Source organism: Malus sylvestris, chromosome 13 (assembly GCF_916048215.2).
Source record: "Malus sylvestris chromosome 13, drMalSylv7.2, whole genome shotgun sequence".
Taxonomy (NCBI): domain Eukaryota; kingdom Viridiplantae; phylum Streptophyta; class Magnoliopsida; order Rosales; family Rosaceae; genus Malus; species Malus sylvestris.
In genome coordinates, this window is record NC_062272.1 from 2,216,229 (window position 1) to 2,242,415 (window position 26,187).

Below are 26,187 nucleotides of genomic sequence, written 5' to 3' on the forward strand. Positions count from 1 at the left end.
ATGTGAGGTACATATATGACCAAGTCTCTTGCTTTGGTTGCCAGTGGCTACTTTTCCTGATTGCTGTTAATATGAAGATACTATTTTAGATATGCACTAGGTCTACTATTTTTCTTGATGAAATCTAGAGCGTTCAACCATGAAAGGAAATAAGAAGATAAAAATAAAAAAGGAGAGATAATCCTCATCCGAGCCTAGTAATCCTTGCGGTAATTTACTGTTTCAAATTGTAATGACTTTTGCTTTGAAAAACATATGAGGGTAATTATTATTCCCAATTCAAAGTAAAAGCCCTTGACCATGTGGACAAAGAACTGGGATTTTCGTCGGATCTTAAGGTTGGTTTGGTATTGTTGTGCTTTGAAAAAAAACTATTTTTGCTGTACTGTGAGAATAAGCAGCTATGAAATAAAGCAGTTTAGTGTTTGGTAAACTTTTTTGTAAAAGTGCTTTTGAAAAAAAAAAACAATATTATAGTATTTGATAAACTTTTATATAAAACAGATGTGAAAAAAAACTGGTTTTTCAAAGCTGGATTTTGCAGCTTTGTGTTTTTGGCTTTTTTCATCCAAAACTATGAAAAAAAAACTGAAATTGAATATTTACCAAACATAAAAAAGCTCCCAGCTTTTTTTTATAGGAAAACTAATGAAAAAGATTTGAAAACTTTGAGTTTTAATGATAAGGACAAAATAAAGGGTAAAGTGAATAGTACAAGGTTTGACTTTTTAGTATAACAATGTGGTTTTTCGTTAAAGTGAACAGTACCGTGGGCTTTTCGTTAAAACTCCTTTTTTTTATAGCCATTTTTTTTCAGAATCACTTCAGTACTCAACCAGGGCTTAGTGTCTTGGTTTGTATGAGGTGGATCAACGCAATAAGTTGATGGAGGGGCGCCCGATTTAATTTGAGTAGCTCGAATTGCATAATCTTCGGGCTCCGAACAGTGAGATCTAGAGTGGATCTTTATCTGTGAAGAAGACATGTGAAGGTAGGTGAAATTTTGACAAGATTGTTTGATTATGGCAGCTCTTATATTAGCATAATCAACATGATGTCAGGATCAAATGAAAATATAGAAAATCTCAAACGTTTATCAATAGTGTCATACGATGAATGTCATCTATGTTACATCCGGAAATTCTTCGATACCGTTGTTTCCAAGGAGAACCAGTGCAAATTGATGTACTTCTATCCTCAATAATGCCCCACGAATGACGTGATTAAGTTCTCGACAAAAGTTTTTCCCTGTACAGAGGAGGAGAGGAGTTGAATTATGAGATTGGTCAAGTTATGCGACTTTCATAGGCCCAATTAGGCAAAAACTGGCTTGAATTCAAGAGTCTAATATCTGGGGCAGATTACATGAACATCCTTTCTTTAGCTAGAAAACTCTCTTTCAACCGTCATACGGTACCCAAGGACAATCTTCAAGTCAAACCTGTCCTCCTCCATAAATAATACAGCTCTCAAAACTACTCTTTTATTATACTAATTAACTCTCTCTCTCTCTCTCTCTCTCCCCCCCACACTCTCTGCATATTAAATTATCACCTCCACAGTTTCTGCCACAAAAATCCCAAATGAATCAAAACCTCTACCTCTTCATCCTGATCTTCCTTCTCTCAGAAACCCCAGCATTTGCAGTGGACTTTTACTACCAAAACTGCAGCGTCCTCACAACTTGTGGCCGCCTAAACATCAGCTATCCGTTCTACATCCCAGGCAGGCAACAAGACTTCTGCGGCTACCCTGGTTTCCAGCTCTCCTGCCACGGCGGCGCAGACGACGACGAAGAAGAAGCCTACCCACTTCTCCAGTTGTCTGGAGACGATTACATAATTCACAACATCAGTTACGAAAGACAGACTCTTGTCGTCTCAAATGCTCTACTTTCGCACTACTTGGACAACTCTTCCTGCACTAATCTCTCACTGATCCATAATTTAACGCTCCCTAATGAACAGTTTGAGCTGGCTCCAAAGCAAGATCGGTTCTTTCTGCTCCACAACTGCAGCCCTTCGTTTGTCGATTCTTTTCCAACGTACAAGATTGGTTGTAGTAACACTTCGGTTCTTGCTCTGCCTCGGCAGATATATCCGAAATTTGAAGGTCTTGGGGAGGTTGAAAAGTGTGGATCGAGTGAGGTGCCGGTGGCGCAAGGTGGAGGGTATGGGAATGATGAGGCGGCGGGAATGAAGGAAGTGTTGGGAAGAGGGTTTGAGATGAAATGGCTGGCTGGTGACTGCAGCGGCTGCCAGAGGAGTGGAGGGCTATGTGGGTTTAACTACACCACCCACCTTTTTAGGTGCCTCTGCCCCAACAGGTCCTATTCTGTGTTTTGTAGGGGCGACGAAGGTTAGTCTCTCTCTTCACTCTTTTTTTCTCTCTTTTTTACATGCAATATGACTTGTTAGATAATTACTACGCAGCATACATGATTTAGGCTAGTTCATTAACACAATATGTCGTTACACTCGAATTCAAATTCACCTTTATAGATTAGAATAATTTAGAATATCGTTTAATTTCGAAACGAAGATAATTTCTGGTATGGGATAATTGTCCCACCTGCCCAACTCTCCTGTGCAAAAAGTTGAAAAATCTCATCCAATCTAACTCCTACCATACATTAGATTTCAAAGGAAAAAAGGGCGGCTGCTGGCTGGAGTTTGAATATAGTCACCTCTAATCAAATATTAACGAAGAAGATCGTTCGTGAACTCAAATCTGAACCTCTACATCGTCACGATTTAACATGAAAAATATCCTTCACGATTATTTGTGCTAAAATTTAATTGAGATGCAAACAATAGGTATGCCCCCAAATTAAAAATGCTTTCTTCATGGGATATTTGTTAGCTCTAAGTAATTCTTTAGTCGCATAATCTTCCAGGATAAGATAATTTAATTATTAGGGTTTTAGAACCAGGTTGTAGATTACTACTCAGTCTGCAAGTCAACATAAACTTTGATTCATGAACAATGTCTTAATTCACGTACAAGTTAATAAAGACATCGTTATGTGTAAACAAAAAGAATTAACATAATAAAATTAGAATGCTAAGATGACGGTATTCCGAACCAATAGTACCATATCATGCATAAAACGTAAAATACATAGCGTCGTGTTGTTGGTCTAGGATGCTACGGTAAAAGGATGTAAATCCTAACAAGTTTAGACCCTCTAGTTGTAGTCACATTGAATAGCAATCCAACTAGAAATCTGCTGGTTGTTGGTAATTTCTTTCCTCAACAGCCATTGTTGACTGAAACCTACCACTGTGCCAGTTGTTTGTTGCACTGCCTCTGTCGTTGGAGATGATCAAAGTTCATCTTAATCCCACCGTCCAGAACATGAAAAATCATATTATCATCATTGTTCTGGAGACAAAATGCACCCAATAAACGCGTGGAAGCCACATTCAATTTGGCCAACTAGTGTGATTTGTGGTTGCACTTTCATCCCATAATTTTTTGCCACGGAGGTCGCTAGAGTCCTAGGGCATTGCGTTTTGTGAGTGCAACACTTGACCCAACGTGCGCACTGTGCATTCTGATGCTGCGCTAGTAGTCCAATACTACTGGATGGTCAAGTCGGACATGACTTGGTGCAGTAAAATCAACCTAGGCACGCAGGCACTTGTAGTTCACGATTTTGAACTGAAGTCCTCGTTTGGTGTCTAAGATTGAATAGGTTAATTACTAGATTCAATTTGTATTCAATAAAGGGATGGACATCAACTTTCAAATTGCGTCCAAGTTGTAGTAGAAGTTGGATTTTTTTTTATATTGAAACTATAGTGAATTTCGTTGACGTGTGACCGTAACGAGCAAGGCGATGGGCTACTCCGGTAGCTTGGCGGCAGACTTGGGTACATCTAACCTTAGAGCATCTTCATTGGTGCTCGAAAAGCCCGGGGGTATGTGGGTTGAATATCCCCCAACCAAAAAAAAAATCATCTTCACTGGTCCAATGTCATTGAGGCAATTGGAGCAAGGGTAGCAGCTAGTTGGGCTTCCCTGCCAATTCAAGCCCGGGCTGCGTCTGCAGGCAGTGGCCTACCTCATAGTTGACGTCAGGCGGTAGACAGAGCGGGTCCACTTACCGAGACAAAAGCCTCACCCTCAGCCGTTGGATTTATATCGGTCTTCTCATCTAGACCGTTGGATTTCCAATTTTAAAAAAATGAAAATTATAGGTTGTGCCATATGGCACAATCTGATGTATCTGATTAAAAAAAATTGGAAATCAACAACCATAAATAATCCAGGGGCCAAAAATAAAAAACAACAAAATTCCAAAAGAATTGCAAATCTTTGTATTTAAAATTCAGTTGGAGTTTTTTTTAATTTTTTTTAATTTTTTTAATAAACGATATTATTTATAGTAAGGGGAGGAAGGGATAGACTTAGCTTTATAATGAGTTAGCAATAATGTAGTTCAAATTTTCCGTAGACGAGAATTGAACATAGGATCTATGAAAAAAAATACTTATAGATCGTCGTACTAGTAGCAAATTCAATCGGAGTTAAATACGGAGTTTCAGATGAAAATTTACGTTTTTGAATAGTAAACGGTGGACTTGCTCTTAGTGATCAATGGAAGCTACCATTTCATATCCTCCACAAGTGGTCCAATTGGAGATGAACTGGGCAGAGGAACATTCAAAGCCCCAGTAATCTAAAAATCAGTCTGCTTTAAAGCTAAAATCCTTCCGTTGCTTCCTTTCTAAGTTCCACTAATCCATGTTCGTTCGAAAGCAAGGATAAAACTTACGATCAGAATCTCCCTATATCGAAGAACCAACAAAACCCATCACAATCGCAGGAAACCAGAATCTCCCTATATTGAAGAAATCACAGGCAAGAGATTAAGACGCATGAAGATTCAACGCGCTTTTCGGATTCAACACTCTTGAAGAATATGGATGAAAGACAGAGTAGATAACAAAACCCCGAAAGTCGTGGTTGCTACCGTAGCCATTGCGCCAACCAGCAAGACTAACACTACAAGTCTTCGGAAGGTGTTGTGGATACGTTTTTCTCTCTTGTCCCGTCTCCTACTTTCCATCATGACCGCTACAGAAAATGACAGCCACAAACGACCAAATTTGTCATGATGTTTTACTAAATTAAATTCCAACGTTAGAACTAGGATATTTTTTTTCAGCTATGGATCCGTTCAGCGTTCACACGAATAAGCAGACCCGAAAGCGAGACGGGCCGGACACGAAAGACCAATCATGTTTCACGACGCTACGGGTGAACACTGAACAGTCGATCCTTTCCGTAATATGTGTGATTCAGAGGAGTTTCGAGGATTTTTTAATAGTATCATCGTGAGGAGAATGGTTGAAGAGTCAAGGGGTCAAAGTCTTTCTGGTGGTGGTCATTGGGGAAGTTGGGAAGGAAACTTCCCTAATAGGCCATGGAAGTCTTTAAGCCAACCAATCAAACAGTGTGTATCAAGCAACTTTTTTACATGGTTAGTTTCCACAAGTCTTCCGTCTCCTAATTTCCAAGTCAACTGGCGTGTTAAACAGCCAATTTTTTTGATATATTGCAAACAAAGAATTCTGAACGTCTAAACAATTCAACACTCTTGTTCTGAAGAGGAGGAGTAGATTTTCTTAGTGTTCTTCCTTTGCGGCGCTTTCTTCTTGTTGATCAGCTTGGAATCTTCGGATGGCTTCGGTGGCTTTGTTTATTCTCTCCGTTCTTGCTCACCTTGTGGTTCAGCACTCCGCTGAACATTCAAAAGAGGAACCCTCCAAACATTGTCCAGGCTACTTCTGCAATGACATAGTAAAGAACATCAGCTTCCCCTTCAAAAGCCCGGGAGATCCTCCTGAATGCGGATTGTTCACAGTCTATTGTTCAGAACCCAATCGGCCAAAGATCCAATTGAAAGAGGGAGGATACAAGCATGATTTCCAAGGCCCTTTATTTTCACCTTCGATTTCTATCAATGACGGGGAACTTGCTGAGCGCTTAGAAAAGGATCGCTGCAACGACAAAGTTTTCGACGACTTGAGTCTTCCCAGCGCTTTTCCAATCCCTGAAGTATCATTATTCACACACAATCTGACCCTTCTCAAATGTAACACCGCCTTAGAAAAAAAAAATTATCCACAACTTAATGATAGCTGCTGCAGAAATGGTTACCATACTTATTATATCGCTGCACCTAACAGTAGTTTAAATAGCCACCCACCGCCAGGGTGTGCAACCATTCAGGTCCCCATACTTCCGTCTCCGCCTCAACCCATCACGTTGTCTTCTTCATTGACTGCTGCGTTTTCCCTCTACGTTGAAGCATGGGAATGTTATCGATGTCATGAAAGAAAAGGTGAATGCCTGGTTGAACATGGAAAATATAAATGCACCGCCAGAGAAAAAGGTATTTACATTTACATGACTTTTTTTTCATTCTCTGACGTGCGAGAATCCGATTCCTTTCTTCAAAGGATACAACTCTTAGAAACAGGAAATAGTTTATTGAAACACATAATTATTAAATGATTGCTATGTATGCATTAGCCTCTTTTTTTCCTTCAAATGGTAACATTATTTATGCCACTTCCATCTTCTGTGATTTAGCTAACAACAGTTTTCTTTGCAATTCATGTTGCAGGAGATAATGAGTTGAAATTGAAGCTAGGACTAGGTAAGATTGATATCTCTGCATTTAAATATATAATTGATATGGATACTCATCTAGGTCAAGCGTTAGAACCAAAGGACGGAAACCAATCATTCCCCAATGCCTCTGGATTAATTTTCTAAGAATCATGGAATGAACAAGCGTTTAAACACGTTGGCAAAGTCAATTGATTGCTCTCCCTTAAGCACCCCCAGTATAAACTACATTTTAACTGTCTCTCTCACTTGTATTCGGTAGGAATTGGCCTTGGATTTCCAGCACTTCTTGCAATATGCGGGTTTCTTCTGTTGCTTTACAAGCAAAAACGCTCTTCACTCTTCCTCTCAAGGAACATTTCTTCTCAGCCATACACAAATTCCGATATAGAAGGGGGGGGCGCCTACTGTGGTGTCCCGGTCTTCAGCTACAGTGAACTCGATGAGGCCACGAACCACTTTGATAGCGAAAACGAACTTGGAGATGGAGGTTTCGGAACTGTCTACTATGGTAAGAGCTAATCTTCTATATATGTGTTAATTTCCGAAAAAATAAAAGAAATCATTTACATTAGGCAAGTAAAGAGGAAGTTAAGTTGCATAGTATCTGCAGCAGCTTACTCTTTGATCAATCCAATATAGGAAAACTCAAAGATGGTCGGGAAGTTGCAGTCAAGCGCTTATATGAGCACAATTACAAACGCGTTGAACAGTTCATAAATGAAATTGAAATCCTCACCCGTCTGCGCCACAGAAACTTAGTCTCCCTTTATGGCTGCACCTCACGCCGCAGCCGTGAACTCCTCCTTGTTTACGAATACATTTCCAATGGAACCGTTGCTGATCATCTCCACGGAGACAGAGCAGATGGCTCGCTCACTTGGCCTATACGTATGAGCATCGCCATTGAAACCGCCGACGCATTGTCCTACCTCCATGCTTCTGAAATTGTACATCGCGATGTGAAGACTAACAACATTCTGCTCGATGACAACTTCTGCGTTAAAGTTGCAGATTTTGGGCTCTCCCGGCTCTTCCCCTTTGATGTCACGCATGTCTCAACCGCTCCACAAGGGACACCGGGTTACGTTGATCCAGAGTATCACGAGTGTTACCAGCTAACTAGCAAGAGTGACGTTTATAGTTTTGGAGTTGTTCTCATCGAGCTCATATCATCTCTTCCGGCAGTTGATATAATGAGGCACAGGCACGAAATTAATCTGGCTAACTTAGCCATAAGCAAAATTCAGAAAGGTTTGTTCAACGAGTTGGTAGATCAACGTCTTGGGTTCGAATCCGATGGTGAAGTTAGAAGGATGATCATTGCAGTTGCAGAGTTGGCTTTTCAATGCTTGCAGCAGGACAACAATGTGAGGCCTACCATGAACGAGGTTTTGGAGGCTTTGAAAATGATCGAAAGCGGGAGTTATGTCCCTGAGAATTTAAAGCCGGAACCGGACAGTGAGAGTGTGAAAACGAGTGTACAGCCGCCAGCTTCGCCAGATTCTGATGAGATCGGGCTGTTGAACGTGAGACCTCCGCCTTCGCCGGTTTCCGTCACGCAAAAATGGCCTAGCACTAGGTCTACTTCACCTAATGCTAGTGCGTGACAGTTTTCTTTTTTTGTGTGTTACTTTTCAGTATAAAGAATATATATGAATGCATTTTAGATTTGATTAGGTGGGTGGAGGTTTATTTGCCACTCATATTCTTGATTTGTTAAAAGGGCGAACTCAAGCCAATAACGTTCCCCGCTTTGTAAGGGTCGAGAGGGGATAACATCTATCGTACATAACTTTAACCTTCTCTTGTAAAGAGGTTGTTTCTACGACTCGAACTCATGATGTTTCGGTCACAAAAGAACAACATTTCCGTTATACCAAGGCTTGCCATCATTGAAAAACACATCTAATTAGTACTGCTACGTAAAAGCTTGAGGGATTTGTACATATTATATGGAGACATTGTTATTAATATTCATATTTTACATATATAGTTTTGACCCTGTATCGTTTTGGCTCTTCATACTTGTTTGATGTCTATGAGGTTGTTTGTATGTGGTTTTAAAATGAATGAAAACGTTTTTGGTGAAAATGTTTTTAAACCAATTTTTAATAAAAATGCAAGTAAATTCTGAAAAAGCACTTAAGGTGCTTCCTGGAAGCACATAACTAGTGCTTCTTGCAGAAAGCACTTTAAGTGCTTTTGGAACCAAAAAAACATTTTCTCTAAAAGCGCTTTTAGCTATTTTAAAAGCACATCCAAACGAGTTCTATGTCTTTTTCCTTTTATTATTTTATGCTTCTTCTGATATTCTTTATTAACCAAGTTTGGATTGTATCACATGATCAAACACCTCCTTTACAAGAAAGTAAAACTGACATATACGACAAAATATTTTACGTTTATAGAATTCTAAATTACTCTAATTTATGTAAAAGAAGTTCAAACTTGAGTACTCTGGCCTAAACTACGTCTGCAACTATGTTAAAATATTAGAACTACTATTTCATCAATCATTTATAATAAAATAACGTTCTAAAATTGGATTTTTCAGATGTTTGTTTGGTAAAAAGAAATCACATTGTGGTGGTGAGGGTAAGGAATAATGGATAAAGTTTGCTCGTAATATCCTTACAGTGTCTTTGCCAATTCTTCTATTGATGGTTAAGCCTGACCTCTCAATCTTCTTCAAAGTATGAGGTGGTGTCGCCTCTTTTTCAGAACCCTATATAGATTTCCAGACTTTGGATTGAGCACATTTGGAATTTCACTTGGAAAATGCACCCACTTTCTCTCTCTTTTTTGAATTTGTAAAAAAAGAGAAAATTACCAATCATTATTTGGTCTAATTTATTGAGCCCAGAACAGGAGACGGCTGATTATTATATAATTAGAAAATAGTTTTTTGTTCAAATATTTTTTTCAATGGTATAATGACATATGTTGTATTGTTCCATATTTTGAACAAAAAACTTGTCTTATTTATTGAGAGAAAAGAAACTATCTCTAAACTTGCTGCCATCTCATTTGTTAACATAATATTTTATAATTTTCGCACGAAATTAACTTTCAGATAAACCATGAAAAGCCTCATCTAAAATTAGAGTGTACTTGGCATTTCTCAAAAAAGTGTGTATAAAAAAGATGCATCCACTTCCCAACCTATCCTTTTATCCATTTCACAAGCAATCAATTGTGTGTCAGTCTCTCCCCCGCAATCATTCTCCAATTTAAATTCAAATATTCCCCCCAAAATTTACATGTATATATTGACTAATTGAGAGAGAGAGGAATGGGAGTTAGCAGCAGCAACAGACCTCAAATCCAAAAGATGGGGACTTTACAGAAATTCAAGCTCCTCGCCACGCAGTACGGCGTGGCCCAGAGCCCGACGCGAAGCCCGGGGACGAGCCCGTTTATCCGGTTCCGCCGCCGCAAACCCACCTTGCTGATGCTCCTGACCCGGAGCAGCAGTCGCCGCCGTGACCCGCCGGTTCCGATGCCGCAATCGGAGAAGACTCCGCCTCAGTGGAACAGTTTGAAGGACCTGTTCGTGACGAAAATGATTGAAGAGTCAAGGGGTCAAAGTCTTTCTGGTGGTGGTCATTGGGGAAGTTGGGAAGGAAACTCCCTGATAGGCCGCGGAAGTCTTTAAGCCAACCAATCAAACAGCGTGTATCAAGCAACTTTTTTACATGGTTAGTTTCTACAAGTCTTCCGTCTCCTAACTTCCAAGTCAACTGGCGTATTAAACAGCCAATTTCCTTAATATATAGCAAACAAAGTATTCTGAACCTCTAAATAATTCAACACTCTTGTTCTGAAGTGGAGGAGTAGATTTTCTTGTTGTTCTTCCTTTGCGGCGCTTTCTTCTTGTTGATCAGCTCGGAATTTTCGGATGGCTCCAGTGGCTTTGTTTATTCTCGCCATTCTTGCTCGCCTTGTGGTTCTGCACTCTGCTGAATATTCAGCGGAGGAACCCGCCAAACATTGTCCAGTCCACTTATGCAGTAGATCAGCAGGCAACATCAGCTTCCCCTTCAAAAGCATTGAAGATCCTCCTGAATGCGGATTGTTCAGAGTCAATTGTTCAGACCCCAAACGGCCAAAAATCCAATTGAAAGGGGAAGGATACTGGCATGAATTCGAAGGCTCTTTATTATCAACTCGGATTCGGATCAAAGATGGAGACCTTACCGGCCGCTTAGAAAGGGAACGCTGCAATGACCAAATTTTTGACGACTTGAGTCTTCCCAACGCTTCTTCAATCCCTGACGTAGAATTATTCACACCCAAGCTGACCCTTTTCAAATGCAACATCATCTTAGACGAAAATTTTTATCCACAACGTAGTGATAGCTGCGAAAATGCTAACCATACTTATTACATCGCTCCATCTAACAGTAGTTTACCTAGTCCTTCATCTCCCCCACCACCAGGGTGTGCAACCATTCATGTCCCCATGCGTCCGTTTCAACCCAAGAAGTTCTCTTCAGTGACTGCTGACTTTGACCTCCGAGTGCTAACACCAGAATGTTATCAATGTCTTGAAAAAAAAGGTGAATGCCGGGTTGAACAGGGAAAATTTATATGCGACACCACAGAGAAAGGGGAGAAAGAGGGAAAAGGTATATACATTTACGTCACCTTTTTTCTTCCTTTGATGAGGATCAATCCGATTCCTTTCTTAAAGGATATAACTCTTAGAAACAGGAAACAGTTTATCGAAAACACTTCGTATTAGATAAAAAAATATACACAGGAACACATAAGTATTAAATGATTTGTTATTTATGCATTATTTATGCCACTTCCATCTTCTGTGATTTAACTAACAGCATTTTTCTTTGCAGGAAATAAGCAGTTGAAATTGAAGCACGGACTAGGTAAGATTGATATCTCTACATTTAAATATATAATTGATATGGATAGTCACGTAGGACAAGCATTAGAACCGAAGGACGGAAATCAATCATTCCCCAATGCCTCTGGATTAATTTTCTAAGAATTGTGGAATGAGCAAGCGTTTAAACATATTGGCAAAGTCAATTGATTGCTCTGCATAACATACCTTCGATCAAATTTAACTCTCCTTTAAGCACCCCCGGTATAAGCTGCATTTTAACTCTCTCTCACTTGTATTCTGTAGGAATTGGCCTTGGATTTCCAGCACTTGCAATATGCGTGTTTCTTCTGTTGCTTTACAAGCAAAAACGCTCTTCACTCTTCCTCTCAAGGAACATTTCTTCTCAGCCATACACAAATTCCGACATAGAAGTGGGCGGCGCCTACTGTGGTGTCCCGGTCTTCAGCTACAGGGAACTCGATGAGGCCACGAACCGCTTTGATAGCGAAAAGGAACTTGGAGATGGAGGTTTCGGAACTGTCTACCATGGTAAGAGCTAATCTTCTATATGTTAATTTCCGAAAAAATAAAAAAAATCATTTACATTAGGCAAGTAAAGAGGAAGTTAAGTTGCATAGTATCTGCAGCAGCTTACTCTTTGATCAATCCAATATAGGAAAACTCAAAGATGGTCGGGAAGTTGCAGTCAAGCGCTTATATGAGCACAATTACAAACGCGTTGAACAGTTCATCAATGAAATTGAAATCCTCACCCGTCTGCGCCACAGAAACTTAGTCACCCTTTATGGCTGCACCTCACGCCACAGCCGTGGACTCCTCCTTGTCTACGAATACATTTCCAATGGAACCGTTGCTGATCATCTCCACGGAGACAGACCAGATGGCTCACTCACTTGGCCTATACGTATGAGCATCGCCATTGAAACCGCCGACGCATTGTCCTACCTCCATGCTTCTGAAATTGTACATCGCGATGTGAAGACTAACAACATTCTGCTCGACGACAAATTCTGCGTTAAAGTTGCAGATTTTGGGCTCTCCCGGCTCTTCCCCTTTGATGTCACGCATGTCTCAACCGCTCCACAAGGGACACCGGGTTACGTTGATCCAGAGTATCACGAGTGTTACCAGCTAACTAGCAAGAGTGACGTTTATAGTTTTGGAGTTGTTCTCATCGAGCTCATATCATCTCTTCCGGCGGTTGATATAATGAGGCACAGGCACGAAATTAATCTGGCTAACTTAGCCATAAGCAAAATTCAGAAAGGTTTGTTCAACGAGTTGGTAGATCAACGTCTCGGGTTCGAATCCGATGGTGAAGTTAGAAGGATGATCATTGCAGTTGCAGAGTTGGCTTTTCAATGCTTGCAGCAGGACAACAACGTGAGGCCTACCATGAATGAGGTTTTGGAGGCTTTGAAAATGATCGAAAGCGGGAGTTATGTCCCTGAGAATTTAAAGCCGGAACTGGACAGTGAGAGTGTGAAAACGGGTGTACAGCCGCCAGCTTCGCCAGATTCTGATGAGATCGGGCTGTTGAACGTGAGACCTCCGCCTTCGCCGGTTTCCGTCACGCAAAAATGGCCTAGCACTAGGTCTACTTCACCTAATGCTAGTGCGTGACAGTTTTCTTTTTTGTCTGTTACTTTTCTGTATAAAGAATATATATGAATGCATTTCAGATTTGATTAGGTGGGTGGAGGTTTATTTGCCACTCATCTCCTTGATTTGTTAAAAGGGCGAACTCAAGCCATTAACGCTTCCCGCTTTGCAAGGGTCAAGAGGGGATAACATCCATCGTACATAACTTTAACCTTCCCTTGTAAAGAGGCTATTTCTACGACTCGAACTCGTGACGTTTCGGTCACACAAGAACAACATTTCCGTTGTACCAAGGCTTGCCATCATTGAAAAACACATCTAATTAGTACTGCTAGGTAAAAGCTTGAGGGATTTGTACATATTATATGGAGACATTGTTATTAATATTCATATTTTACATGTATAATTTTGATCCTGTATCGTTTTGACTCTTCATACTTCCGTTGAAGTCTCTGTCTTTTTCCTTTCTGCTTCTTCTGATATTGTTTAATAACCAAGTTTGGATTGTATGACATGATCAAACACCTCCATTACTCTAATTTATGTAAAACGAATTCAAACTTTTGAGTACTCTGGTCTAAACTACGTCTACAACTATGTTAAAATATTAGAACTACTATTTCATCAATCATTTATAATAAAGTAACGCTTCTAAAATTGGATTTTTCAGATGTTTGTTTGGTAAAAAGAAATCACATTGCGGTGGTGAGGGTTAGGGTAATGACAACATTGTTGTTCTTGTTCAAGAACCTAGTGTGCAGGCTACAGCTTAGAAAATTGAATTAGAAATACGGGCCACCTAACTTGCAGGCTAGTTTGATATTATATATCGAAACAAGATTTCCTCCGAATCCAATAAAACAGAGTTTGTTGAGCAAATGATCTGTGCTATTGAAATTTGATCTAACAGTTACAATTATTGTAACTTTTAGAGGGCTCTCTATTTGTAACCATTGAATCAAATTTCAACGGTCTGGATCCTCTGCTCGGCTCAGTTTTATTGGGTCCAGAGGGGATCCGGTTCCTTATATATCCAACATCATCATTTTTGGAGGCTTTTGGTGAGGATCTTAGAGATCCGTAAATCGTATATCGTGCGATCAATTTTTATCTGATACTATTTATGTTTAATTTTAAATAAAATATTTAAAATAATTTTTAACCACACATAAACGGATACGATTCACAAATTCCTAAAATGCTTAGAAAGAGATTTCAACAAGGATTCAAATTCATTATATATATATATATATATATATATATATAATAACACGCTGACATGTATTTTAATTTTCTTGCCGACAAAGTTTGCTAGTAATATCGTTACAGTGTCTTTATCAAGAAGTGAGATTCTCTCCCTTTTTTTTCCTCCTCTTTTTCTCTCTCTTCCTATTTTAACGGTCATGGTTAAACTACATCAATATTTTATATTAATTTTTTATAGTAATAGAAAGATAAAATAAGAGAATGTAAGAGAAGAAAATAAACAAGGATAGAAAAAAAAAAAAAGAATCCTAGTCCGTTTACCAATTGTCCAATTGATGGTTCAGCCTGACCTTCCAATCTTCTTTAGTCAAAGCCTGAGGTGGTGTGGCCTTTTTTTCAGAACCCTATATAGATTTTCAGATTTTGGATTCAGCACATTTGGAATTTCACTTGGAAAATGCACCCACTTTCTCTCTCTTTTTTGAATTTGTGAAAAAAGAGAAAATTACCAATCATTACTTGGTCTAATTTATCGAGAGATTTCTTATTATGCTTAGAACATGGAGACGACATAGAACACGGAGACGACAGATTATATGTTATTATATAATTAAAAGAAAAAATTTTGTTCAAATATTTTTTTAATTGTATAATGATATGTGTTGTATCGTTTCGTATTTTAAATAGAAAAATTTGTCTAATTTATTGAGAGAAAGGAAACTATTATTGAATTTACTGTCACCTCATTTTTTTAGCTTAACATTTTATAATTTTGACACGAAATTAACGTTAAACGTTTCAAAGAGGCCATAAAGCATTCCATCTAAAATGAGAGAGTGTACTTAGCATTTCTAAAAAAAATGTGTATAAAAAAGATGCATCCACTTCCCAACATATCCTTTTCTCCATTTCACAAGCAATCAATTATTGTGTCTCAGTCTCTCCCCTGTAATCATTCTCCAGTTTAAATTCAAATATTCACCCCAAAATTCACATGTATATATATAGAGAGAGGAATGGGAGTTAGCAGCAGCAACAGACCTCAAATCCAAAAGATGGGGACTTTACAGAAATTCAAGCTCCTCGCCACGCAGTGCGGCGTGGCCCAGAGCCCGACCCGAAGCCCGCGGACGAGCCCGTTGATCCAGTTCCGCCGCCGCAAACCCACCTTGCTGATGCTCCTGACCCGGAGCAGCAGTCGCCGCCGTGACCCGCCGGTTCCGATGCCACTACCGGAGAAGATTCCGCTTCAGAGGAACAGTTTGAAGGACCTGTTCGTGTCGTCGCCACCATTTGAGTTGAACGACGGGAGAAAGGCGGAGAGTGAGAGAGATACGCGGGTAGAGTCGGGTAGTTTGTTGGTGGTAGGTAAAGAAATTGGTGGAGTTGGACCGGGCTCCCCTAGGCCGGCCTGGACCGGTTTCCGTTACAAGTCGTTACTGAGAAGGGCTTGGCGCCCTGTGCTCGTCACTATTCCTGAGTAAATTAATTAAATAATTTAATCTTCGTAAAATATTATTAGAGTTTTTTTTGTATGCTGTGTGGTCGGCCGTCTCTCATGATCCTGGTCCAAATATACCGATACAAATCGATCTTGTATTGCATTGTATAATTTGTAGCTGCCGTCCTTGGACTCGTAGTTACAAGCATTATCGTACGTTCGACTTTATGATTTCGTTTCAATTCTCCATTTTTTCGTGCCATTATCGTTTGTATTAAAAAATATTTGAACTCGTGCAAAACTAGAACCTCTCGCAATATAGGCAAAAGAAATACGTTTGAATTAGAACTACTTTGAATAGAAACAACTTCCGAAATGAAGGGGACGGAACAAGAACTAGAGGGAGACGATCCTTCCCTTGTTTCGGAAGAAAAAGAGGTTCGAGACAAAATCGATGAAATTTCATCCATTCGTGACCATGCACGCCATTACCATCCTTTCGAGGTTCCTTTCTAAAGTTAAAGTGGCTAAAGAGGCCCAGGACCATGAATGTTGGGCACTACACATGCTAAAGCAACTCTTCCCTTTGGGAAAAAGAAAAGTTACAAAGAAGAGCTCAATGATTTCGAAGGGACTTTTTTCATCTATTTTGTTATTTAATTCAATTATTACAGAAAAAATTCTTACGATCAAAAGGTAAATTCAAAAAAAAGGTGGAGTCCTTCCATGTCTTGCCGCTAGCGGCTCTTTGGTTCCAAGGGGGATTGGAGTCTGATTTGTTTGGGCTTGTGATTGCCGCAACGCAGAGTCATTCCCCGCTCTCTCGGTACCTCCATTTCCCTGGTGAGGTTCGGCATGGCCAACAGAGTTAGGGTGGCCTTCTGAATGCACGTTTTCTAGAAGTACAACCCTCCGCAAGAACCTATCTATCATCTCGTAACTGGTAAATGTAATAACGGCAGATGGAGTGGTTCTTATTAGATTAGTAGCACAACCATTATAGAATCCACGAAGGCCTTCTTTTTGGAACACCTTCTTTATGCAGTCAATAACTCCTGCATACTGGGTTCCAATGTGTCTGGCCTGCCCTTGCTCTTGCAGCCTCGAGCGCACAACCTGGAGATAATTGATTCAGTCAGGACGACAAAATAAAATATGAGAAAGAAAGACACGACTCTTAAGAGCAGTTGCCCAAGCCCCAGTCCGTTTACTGAGAAGTTCATGCTCAACATACCTCGTGAGGGTATGTTATTACAGAAGCGATTACTTTTGATACCGATGAGGCAAAGGCAACTCTACTAGGGTGTAACTTATCAACAGTTGTATTATCTGAAAAGTTAAATTTATGGGGTCAGATATAATTAATTAATTAAAAAACACTGAATTTTCAAGTTAAACAGTTCATCAAAGAAGTAAACAAATAACATTTACCCCTTTTTGCCATGAAAGACTTTATCTTTTCATAAGCAGGAAATTGAATTGCAACATGACTTACTCCAGCCAAAGAAGGCAAGATCCCACTGTTTGAAACCACACATGCAAACAAAGAGGTATCATTAAGGGAAACCACGAGAATAAATTTTAATCTAATCAATTTAGCAGATTTCCTTTCACCGAATGGAAAAAAATTCGATTAGTACTTAAGCAACATAAAATATAAAATTCCCGGTTTAGTGTCATATCCACATATAAAATTCCCGGTTTAGTGTCATATCCACATGATGTAACTTGGAAAGAAAAATGACCTATATAAACCTCGCAAGCCTTCCTCGGTTGTAATTCTTGAGAAAGCAGATCTCATGCTTTTGTAAGGAATCACACCAGGCCTCATTCCTTGTGTCTAAATGAAGATGATCAAGAAGAATATATCAATGTACAAAAATGACAAAGTTCAAACGAGCAAAATTAATCAGTGCGGAGTCCTTGAGATATTTTTCTAAATCCATGAGGGTTGAGTTTTAAGTGAGAAGGTAACATGTAATTATGTGGAAGAGATTCATTAGCCTGGTTAGACATTGGTTAAGCATCAACCCCAAGAATAAAATATGCCCAGACATTTCTCAGAAAACCGTAAGCACTAAAGGACCATCTCTAGCAAATATGTGTCTGCATAGTTGAACTATTTACTATCTTTTATTCCCGATTTTCATAGTTTACTTTCTCCTGACATCTCAAGTCGAGGACATGATAGAAAAAACAATGTCTCCAGTCCCAGTCAAACAGAATGCCATAAAATAACAGGTCATTGTGCTATAGAAAGCAATAAAATGAAAATCTTAAATGAATTACAAGCATAAAAACAGTAAACTTACTTGAAGTCTGGTCTTAACAACCCACAATGGATTTGTTGAAATGGCTGTGGCAGCCCCGGCACCAGCAGCAGCAATCATATTTTCACCAATTGTGAGTTCTCCGCTGCCATGAACTACAGTATGACCACAGTAAATGTTTAAAAACTAACTGAATACTATTATATATTACCCAATGCTCTACACTAAACCAAGAATATGGGAATACCATGCGTCTCATAAGAAATAATTAGAGACAAACATAAACTTTTAAGAAAGCCACATTTGGAAAAACCAACCATGAGAGTGGAGTAGGCCTTTGAGTTGCTCATAAACTGTGAAGTACACCTGCATACGAACAGAGTACATATGGCTCCAGGAAAATTATAAAAAGTATACAGGAAAAAAAAAGTAGCATGTGATCTGACCGAGGGCCCCAAAATCTTTGTGAACTCAAGTTTCCACAAGATAAGGGCTCTCAAAGATTTGTTTCACAATATAAGGCAACAAAAGTAATACTCACTGCCCAGTTTGGAAGTAGCGCTAGAATTGTAGGTGAAAGGCCCCGGTACATCCCCTTCACACCTTCTGTCTTTAATATTTTTTGTAGGCTCGTGACAATGATACTACCTGATCATAGGCCAAAAGGAAAACAAAGAAGAACAGTTATACTGATATGTGTAAGTATGAACCATATATACTACAAATAGATCGATTGGAAAATATCCTCGAAATGGCAATGAGCCATATAAAAAATTTATAGAACAAACACAAAGCCACCTGAAGCCGGTTCACCAAATAACAAGAAATGTGGCATACATCTGGTCAATGCAAATTTTCTCATATATACGAATACACTAGAGTTCACAAAACTGAAACTTTAATCCGACTACAATTCCTTTCCCCCTAAACATGTGCTCCCATAGTCCCAATGAATCTAATATCGTCAAAAATCGATACTTGCAATCGATAAGTTCCTTAAAATAAATAAAAACACAGAATTTCATCCCAGAATTGATAAACAAAGCATAATTTGTTCAAGGGAATAATAAAGCTTCGTCTCTGAAAATTGAAGAATACCTCTTTGACCAGAAGGCATGCCATGGACCTGCAGCCTAGTCTTGATGACATCCAAGGGGCAGACAAACGTAGCCGCCATAGCCCCTGCAAAGCTTACAGTTCAATCAATTTGCAATAAATTCATCAGATTTGCAAATGCTTGCCCAAATGAACGAAACCCTAGAAATGGGAATCGCAGAAGAGCAAAGGAGGAAGATAACTGACCAGCGGAGGCGCCAGCACCGGCGTGGCAGATGACATCTCTGATAGATTGGCGATCGGAATGTTCGGCCACAACACCCATCGTCGTCGAAGCCCTCTCTAGCCTCCCTCTAGAGCTGCTTCTTCAAACTCAAATCAAAGGTAATTTTCATGGCCAGTCGCAGTGTGTGTATGTATATACATACATGTATATATACTGATTTGATAAGGGGGGGAGGGGGGAGATTTGGGGTCGGAAGTTCTAAGGACTGTTGAGAGTCAGTATTCTGGAGGTACAACGCCGTCGTCGTCGCCGCCTGACTTGTTTGAAGGGGGTTAAGTGGTGGAAAATGACGTGTCAGGTACGCAGAGCTCTGCTTCGGATTTGGAATTTGGAAATGGGAAATGACGAGCCGGAATCCGTCGAGGAAAGGAAACTAGAAAACTAGCAAAACGGCTATTTTCTTTCTCGGATAGGTTAATTTCTGGCCAAAAATATAAGTGGGTGGGTGCAGGGTATCGATTATTTAAATCAAATTTTGTAAATAATATGTTGTAATTGCTTATGATTGAATTATTATTTATATTGATGCATTATATAATTTGAAATTTTGATCTAAAAAATGGCTCTACTTAACGTTATTCTTCAATTAAACTCAATTTCTGGCTAATAGGCATGAATGTGATACACATTTTATGACCACTCAACAATCATCACTACAGTTCGATGGTATTTCTCTAGTGAATTTTAAATTCGGTTGTTAATTGTGTACTTGAAGTCAAAATATTATAGATAATTCTGTCACATTCCGACCCGAGGCGGACCACTTCCCGGGTCTGCTCCACCATCGTAGCACGATATTATCCGTTTTGGGCTTACCATTCCCTCACGATTTTGTTTTTGGGAACTCATGAGCAACTTCCCAGTGGGTTACCCATCCTGGGAGTGACCTGGCCTCCTTCTCACTTAACTTCGGAGTTCCTACGGAACCCGAAGCCAGTGAGCTCCCAAAAAGCCTTGTGTTAGGTAGGGATGAGAATATACATTTAAGGATCACTCCCCTGGACGATGTGGGATGTCACAATCCACCCCCCTTAGGGGCCTGACGTCCTCATCGGCACACTTCCGACCAGGGATTGGCTCTGATACCATTTGTCATATCCTAGCCCGGGGCGGACCACTTCCTGGGCCCGCTCCACCACCGTAGCACGATATTGTCCGCTTTGGGCTTACCATTCCCTCACGGTTTTGTTTTTGGGAACTCACGAGCAACTTCCCAGTGGGTCACCCATCCTGGGAGTGCTCTGGCCTCCTTCTCGCTTAACTTCGGAGTTCCTACAGAACCCGAAGCCAGTGAGCTCCCAAAATGCCTCGTGCTAGGTAGGGATGAGAATATACATTTAAAAATCACTCCCCTGGGCGATATGGGATGTCACAATCCACCCCCTTAGGGGCCCGACATCCTCGTCGGCACACTTCCGCCCAGGGATTGGCTCTGATACCATTTGTCACATCCCGGCCCCGGGCGGACCACTTCCTGGGCCCGCTCCATCACCGTAGCACAATATTGTCCGATTTGGGCTTACCATTCCCTCACGGTTTTGTTTTTGGGAACTCACAAGCAACTTCCCAGTGGGTCACCCATCATGAGAGTGCTCTGGCCTCCTTCTCGCTTAACTTCAGAGTTCATACGGAACCCGAAGCCAGTGAGCTCCTAAAAGGCATCGTGCTAGGTAGGGATGAGAATATACATTTAAGGATTACTCCCTTGAGCGATGTGGGATGTCACAATTCACTATTTAGTGTACGTTAAATCTTAGTATTTAAACAAAAAGATATTTCATGAATTTCCTCAATTTACTTTTTGTTTTTGAATTTTGAGAGCTTATGATATTTTATGACTATTATAACCTTTAAATGTCAAAGAGTTTAAAATTTAATTTAAAATCAAGGGCATTAATGTAATTCAATTCCAATTTTAGATTCTTCTCACATTTCCCTACATATGCATAGCATTTGTAGAGTTTGCTAGTGTAAATTTATGAAAACAAAATTTCGATTTCAAGTACATAAAAGTCCTTTTTTTTGGCTCGACATAAAATTTACATTACTTTAACCAATATAACTTCGTCTAAATTTTTCCCTAGTTTTAAAATTTGTGATGTGAAAGACAAATATGCAAAAGTATGTTTATTTTGTTTTTATATGCTGAGGTAGCCAATGATGGATTTCATAGCTTGAGAAATTCTTGTCTATTGACATTGGCCTGCTTTACGAGTAGAGAGTGTTCAATTAGAAAATTTTCAATTTGCTGAAAATCGGATCAAATACATAAAGTGTTATAATACAAGTAATTAAGATTTGATATTTCAATTATTAGTATTATGACACTTATTGTATCAGGTCGTATTCTTGACAAACTGAAAATTCTCTCGGATCAACTAACTATCTCGATTAAAAAAAAAAAAGTGACTTTCCGACAAACAAAAAAAGTGATTTTGATTTGATAATGCCACATATTTTTTCTGTTACATTATAACAAAAAGGGTGGTAGGCTTTTATTCTTCGCTTGGGTCCAAAATCGTAAAGTCAGAGAGGCCCAACTAATTATGGGCTGACATTCAAAAGGTTTAAAGAATTCGGCCCATAAAAAGAGCATGCCAAAAGCCTATAAACACAGACCGAGTACTGGTTTGGTACTGAGGTACTTTTATAAAAAGTGAGTATAAAAAAACTGAGCTAAAAAAAGTGTTTGGTAAACACTTAAAAACAACTTATTTTCACATTTTTTTTTGTGAAAAAAAAAATCTAAAAACGTGAAGCAGCAAAAATGAGCTTATTCTCACAACACAGCAAAAACAGTTTTTTTGCAAAGCACAGCAATACCAAACCAGCCCTGAAACACCTTTGGCAAATTACTTTCACCAAAGAGCATTTATGCTAAATTTACACAAGATTAGGAGAACAACTTAACAATGTCAACATAACGTTATGTGTCAATCATACAATATTATATAAAAATACTCTATAATTATATTATGTTATTAGTACGAGACGCCACAATTACAGTATTCAAATTTCTTGTCAATCATAGAGGAAATTAGACAATAATGAGAGTTAAAAAGGAAAGTAAAGGTTTTGGTTTAGACCATCTCCAACCCTGACCTATAACCTAAATTTTCCCCTTTTTTCCCCCCCCCAAATCCACTCCAACCCAAAACCTAAATCAAACCTAAAACCTAAAACTTAAAATGAAGGCAAATATAGGTCACAAATTTAGCCCACAAAAGCTGCTGGGACCCACGGATGAGAGTGAAAAGTGGGTCTTGTCCTGTAGCCAACGACTACTTTTCTTCATCGGGTGGTGGTGGTAATTGGACCGTTGGTTAATCCAACGGTCCACATTCAATTTTTTTTTGTTTTATATTTATATATTTATTGAATCCAACGGTTTAAATCGAATATAATCAAATCTAACGGTAAAAAAAAAGATCTAACGGTCCAAATTTAAATCTAATAGCTAGAATAATCTTAAAATTTATGTGGTTTATTAATTGTCTTTTTTTTTTTTAAGTTTATGTGGTTTATCATGATTTTCATGTATTGATTTAGTGATTTTTCAAAATTTATCGGAATTTAAATATTTTTAGGTTAAAATGTTCATAAAATTAATTTATGATAGTCTACATAATTTTTTTTTTAAAAAAAAAGTTAATTTAAAAAAAAATAGCCTTAATTCATTTTTTGATAATCTGGGGCTCAAATTTTAGGCCAAAAGGGTTAGAGTAGAAAAGCTGTTTCTGGGCTAAAACCTAAATTTTCTGGGCTAAATATTTTTAGGTTTTAGGTCAGGGTTGGAGATGGTTTTAGTGGGCTTAAAACCATCACTCACAAAATCCCCTACCGGACAAGTTCACTTCTTGGGGTATCTTTCAGCAAAGATATCATGATTTCGGGGGCCCAGGCGGGTACGCAGTGGCTTTCTGACCGTCTTACGTGGGGACGAGTGAATTCGTATCCTCGTGGGATTCTCTTTACGATAATTCCGAATATTCATAAATCATATCTGTTTATGATAAATGATCCAAAAAATTCATGAATCATATCCATTTATCATACATCGTACGCTCAGAAATTATTTTAAATATTTTTATTTAAAATTAAATATAAACAGTATTTGACAAAAACTGACTACACGATGTTCGATGAACTAACATGATTTACGAATTCTCAATGTCCTCGTAAAAAAATCCAGAAAAGATCCTGTTGGGGGACGAGCATGGCTGTAGGGCCCAGATAGGGCCATTATCCCAGCCTGTACTTGCCCAGTTCCTCAAAACCAAAAAACTATTTTCTATTTTTAATTTGGTATTTTTCAAAAATACCAAAAGGCAGAACAGTATGTGAATGTGGACGATGGATCCGAGGCACCAACTGGAAATTCCCAATCTCAGTTTGGCAAGCGGTTGTTGAAGACACCTATAAATACAAATTGGGGAATATTCTAAAGCGTGATTAATTTGAAAGACATTTAAAGTGTCAATTCATATTTAGGGAATTTGTTCTTCATCTGATAACGAAGGCAAAGACATAAACAAAAAATTCGGTAAGATTATATGATTATGACTACTCTCACACTAAATAAGATCTATGCGAGTTCATAAGATTAAAATATATAAAGTTTCATGCATTTGTGGAGGTGTCCTACGAGGCTACAAATAACGTGATCGGAAATACTTACTATAAGTTTTTATTCCATTTATCAATTGAGTACTTGGTAATGGCAGAGCCAGCACATGATCATTGATTGTCCTTGATCCTCCTAACAACTTCAAAAACCTCATGTATATTTGTATGTGTATTGTATTTGACCCATTTAAACAATTAAGGCAAACTAAATTACAAGCTCATCCTTCTACTTCTTCTATTTTTTTACTATCATATTTGTCTTCCTTTTTTCTCTTATTGTGTGTAACCCTATAGTGTGCCCCATGTGCTCCATAAAATCCCTTAGTTGACAAGCCTTGACAGTCTTCGACATCACGTTACAATATTTTACATTCACCCTCGACAAGCCTCTATACATAATAATAGTTGTCGAAATATGTTATCATAAGTTATCGGTTTATGTTGACAGGAATTACTACGTGCCTACTAAATGTTCTAGGAAATGACCATGTAAAGCTATTTTTGGTTTATATGATCATCATATTATTTAAAAATTATGACTTCGCCAATGATACTTCGATAAAATATCTTTCATTATCATATGATGCAACACTTAGCACATGCAATATCGGATAGCGGTATTGTTCTTATCTTAGTCAATTCATAAGATGCCTATTAAAACCTGTACCGGACACATCCGTTCCAACTGCAACTTTTCCATCTTCAATTCATTATGTACTCGAATTAAATTGCACTGTCAATATTGTTCACAATTTTCTACTCTAATTGCAGCCACAGACACACAGCCGCTTTCACACTCATACTGATCTTTCAACTTGCATATACTATATAGTTTACTCGATAAGAGATTCTACTGTGTCACCGATTGCATACATTAGTGTCAGTGTTTTAATCAGGATCATGTAAAAAATTGTGTATACTATGTAGTTTTTTTTTAGTGTCAGTGTTTTAATCAGGATCATGTAAAAAATTGTGTATACTATGTAGTTTTTTTCGAAAAAAATTCTACTGTGTCACCGAGGACATACATTAGCATTGGTGTTTCTCATCAGATCAGGTAATGAAGGTTTATGGAAACACACTAGGCAATGATAAAGCACGCGTAAGAGGAGTTGGTCTTTACTTAAAGAAGGTTGATAACAAATCAAATCACTTGCATTATATTAGTTGCCCATGTGATTTTGATCGAGTATATTTTTTAATCCAACTTTTTCGTGTTCAATAAAATTCATGATTTCGAAATGTTACTTTAAATAGTTAAAAGTGTGTGAATCTCATAATATAATGAACGATCCCAACTAAAAAAAAACTAGAAACCATATTACACGTCCATTTTCTGTCTTTTGTATTTCTTATTTTTTGTTCAGATTTATTTTAGTTCTAATTAATGTTTTTCGTTCTAAGTAAATAGATAATTAATAAGAAAACATGAAAGGAACTCTACAGTTTGGCAGCCATAGTTGGGAAGGATTGGGCGGTGAGTACATAGTCGATGAAGTAAATACAACCCAGGTGGTTGCAAGGTTTCTGGAAAACGACATTTCTTTTGTAAAGTAGGTATTTTGATAACTAATTTGAGTCGAAAGGAAATGGATCACGGAAGAAGACATATCTGATGAATGAATGATTCAATCCCTGATTTGGATTCTCGTCGGATCCCCTCTTTGAGAATCCTAGGAATCAACCCGTTGATTAAAAGTTATGCGGCCACAATTTTTTCCTTTTTTAATTTTTCACGAAAAACGAGGCTACTTTACTTTTAAAAATATAAAAAACATTTAATTGTGGCCACACGATTTTTGATCAACGGTCCACTTGCGTTGGTCCCTAGGATTCCCAGAAAGAGGATCCGGCGAGGATCCAAATCCTTCAATCCCCTCCCACCCACACGGTTCCTCTATTGAAGATGTTCCACACTTCCACTTCTTTTATGTGAGGGGGGCGTTTTCCTTGAATTTTACGTAAACCTCTCTGAGATAAATAGTCTTTTTTTGGTGCCTTATCTTGTCTTATTGTTTTAATGTATCCGAATAACAAAGTTTACTATTTGAAATGAAACTAAGATAGAGTTGGATCTAACATTGGATACCATCATATGAAAATTAAGTAGTTGGATTAACCCCATGAGGGCTACAAGCCTGCATACTGCAACCCTACCCTGCATATGCAAAATTTGCAAATACGGTAT

General features: G+C 38.6%; 3 protein-coding genes and 1 pseudogene across 3 annotated transcripts; 3 read left to right on the top strand and 1 right to left on the bottom strand.

Annotated features, from left to right (window-relative positions):
- Nucleotides 1-1,499: 1,499 nt before the first annotated feature.
- Nucleotides 1,500-13,533, top strand: LOC126596742 (uncharacterized; annotated as a pseudogene).
- LOC126596480 (uncharacterized) lies at nucleotides 9,708-10,470 on the top strand. The gene has a single exon (XM_050263078.1). It carries the CDS (start codon nucleotides 9,938-9,940, stop codon nucleotides 10,298-10,300), a length of 363 nt encoding a protein of 120 aa, XP_050119035.1. The 5' UTR covers nucleotides 9,708-9,937; the 3' UTR covers nucleotides 10,301-10,470.
- Nucleotides 13,534-15,061: 1,528 nt separating the features above from the next.
- LOC126596479 (uncharacterized) lies at nucleotides 15,062-16,010 on the top strand. Its single transcript, XM_050263077.1, has one exon. The coding sequence runs from the start codon at nucleotides 15,337-15,339 to the stop codon at nucleotides 15,802-15,804; it is 468 nt and encodes a 155-aa protein (XP_050119034.1). The 5' UTR covers nucleotides 15,062-15,336; the 3' UTR covers nucleotides 15,805-16,010.
- Nucleotides 16,011-16,381: 371 nt separating this feature from the next.
- LOC126596474 (nicotinamide adenine dinucleotide transporter 2, mitochondrial-like) lies at nucleotides 16,382-19,822 on the bottom strand. The gene is made up of 9 exons (XM_050263071.1): nucleotides 19,334-19,822; nucleotides 19,130-19,213; nucleotides 18,573-18,679; nucleotides 18,349-18,397; nucleotides 18,074-18,186; nucleotides 17,507-17,601; nucleotides 17,193-17,281; nucleotides 16,996-17,090; nucleotides 16,382-16,877 (listed from the first exon to the last, which is right to left on the bottom strand). Exons 1-9 carry the CDS (start codon nucleotides 19,410-19,412, stop codon nucleotides 16,464-16,466), a joined length of 1,125 nt encoding a protein of 374 aa, XP_050119028.1. The 5' UTR covers nucleotides 19,413-19,822; the 3' UTR covers nucleotides 16,382-16,463.
- Between the last annotated feature and the right edge of the window lie 6,365 nt (nucleotides 19,823-26,187).

Bases quoted from the DNA above. Each gene is read 5' to 3' on its own strand.
- LOC126596480 (XM_050263078.1), top strand. From the start codon at position 9,938: ATGGGAGTTAGCAGCAGCAACAGACCTCAAATCCAAAAGATGGGGACT.
- LOC126596479 (XM_050263077.1), top strand. From the start codon at position 15,337: ATGGGAGTTAGCAGCAGCAACAGACCTCAAATCCAAAAGATGGGGACT.
- LOC126596474 (XM_050263071.1), bottom strand. From the start codon at position 19,412: ATGGGTGTTGTGGCCGAACATTCCGATCGCCAATCTATCAGAGATGTC. The intron at 19,214-19,333 runs GTCAGTTATCTT...TAAGCTTTGCAG, and splicing joins CGGTGCTGGCGCCTCCGCTG to GGGCTATGGCGGCTACGTTT. The intron at 18,187-18,348 runs GTTGGTTTTTCC...GTCATACTGTAG, and splicing joins AGGCCTACTCCACTCTCATG to TTCATGGCAGCGGAGAACTC.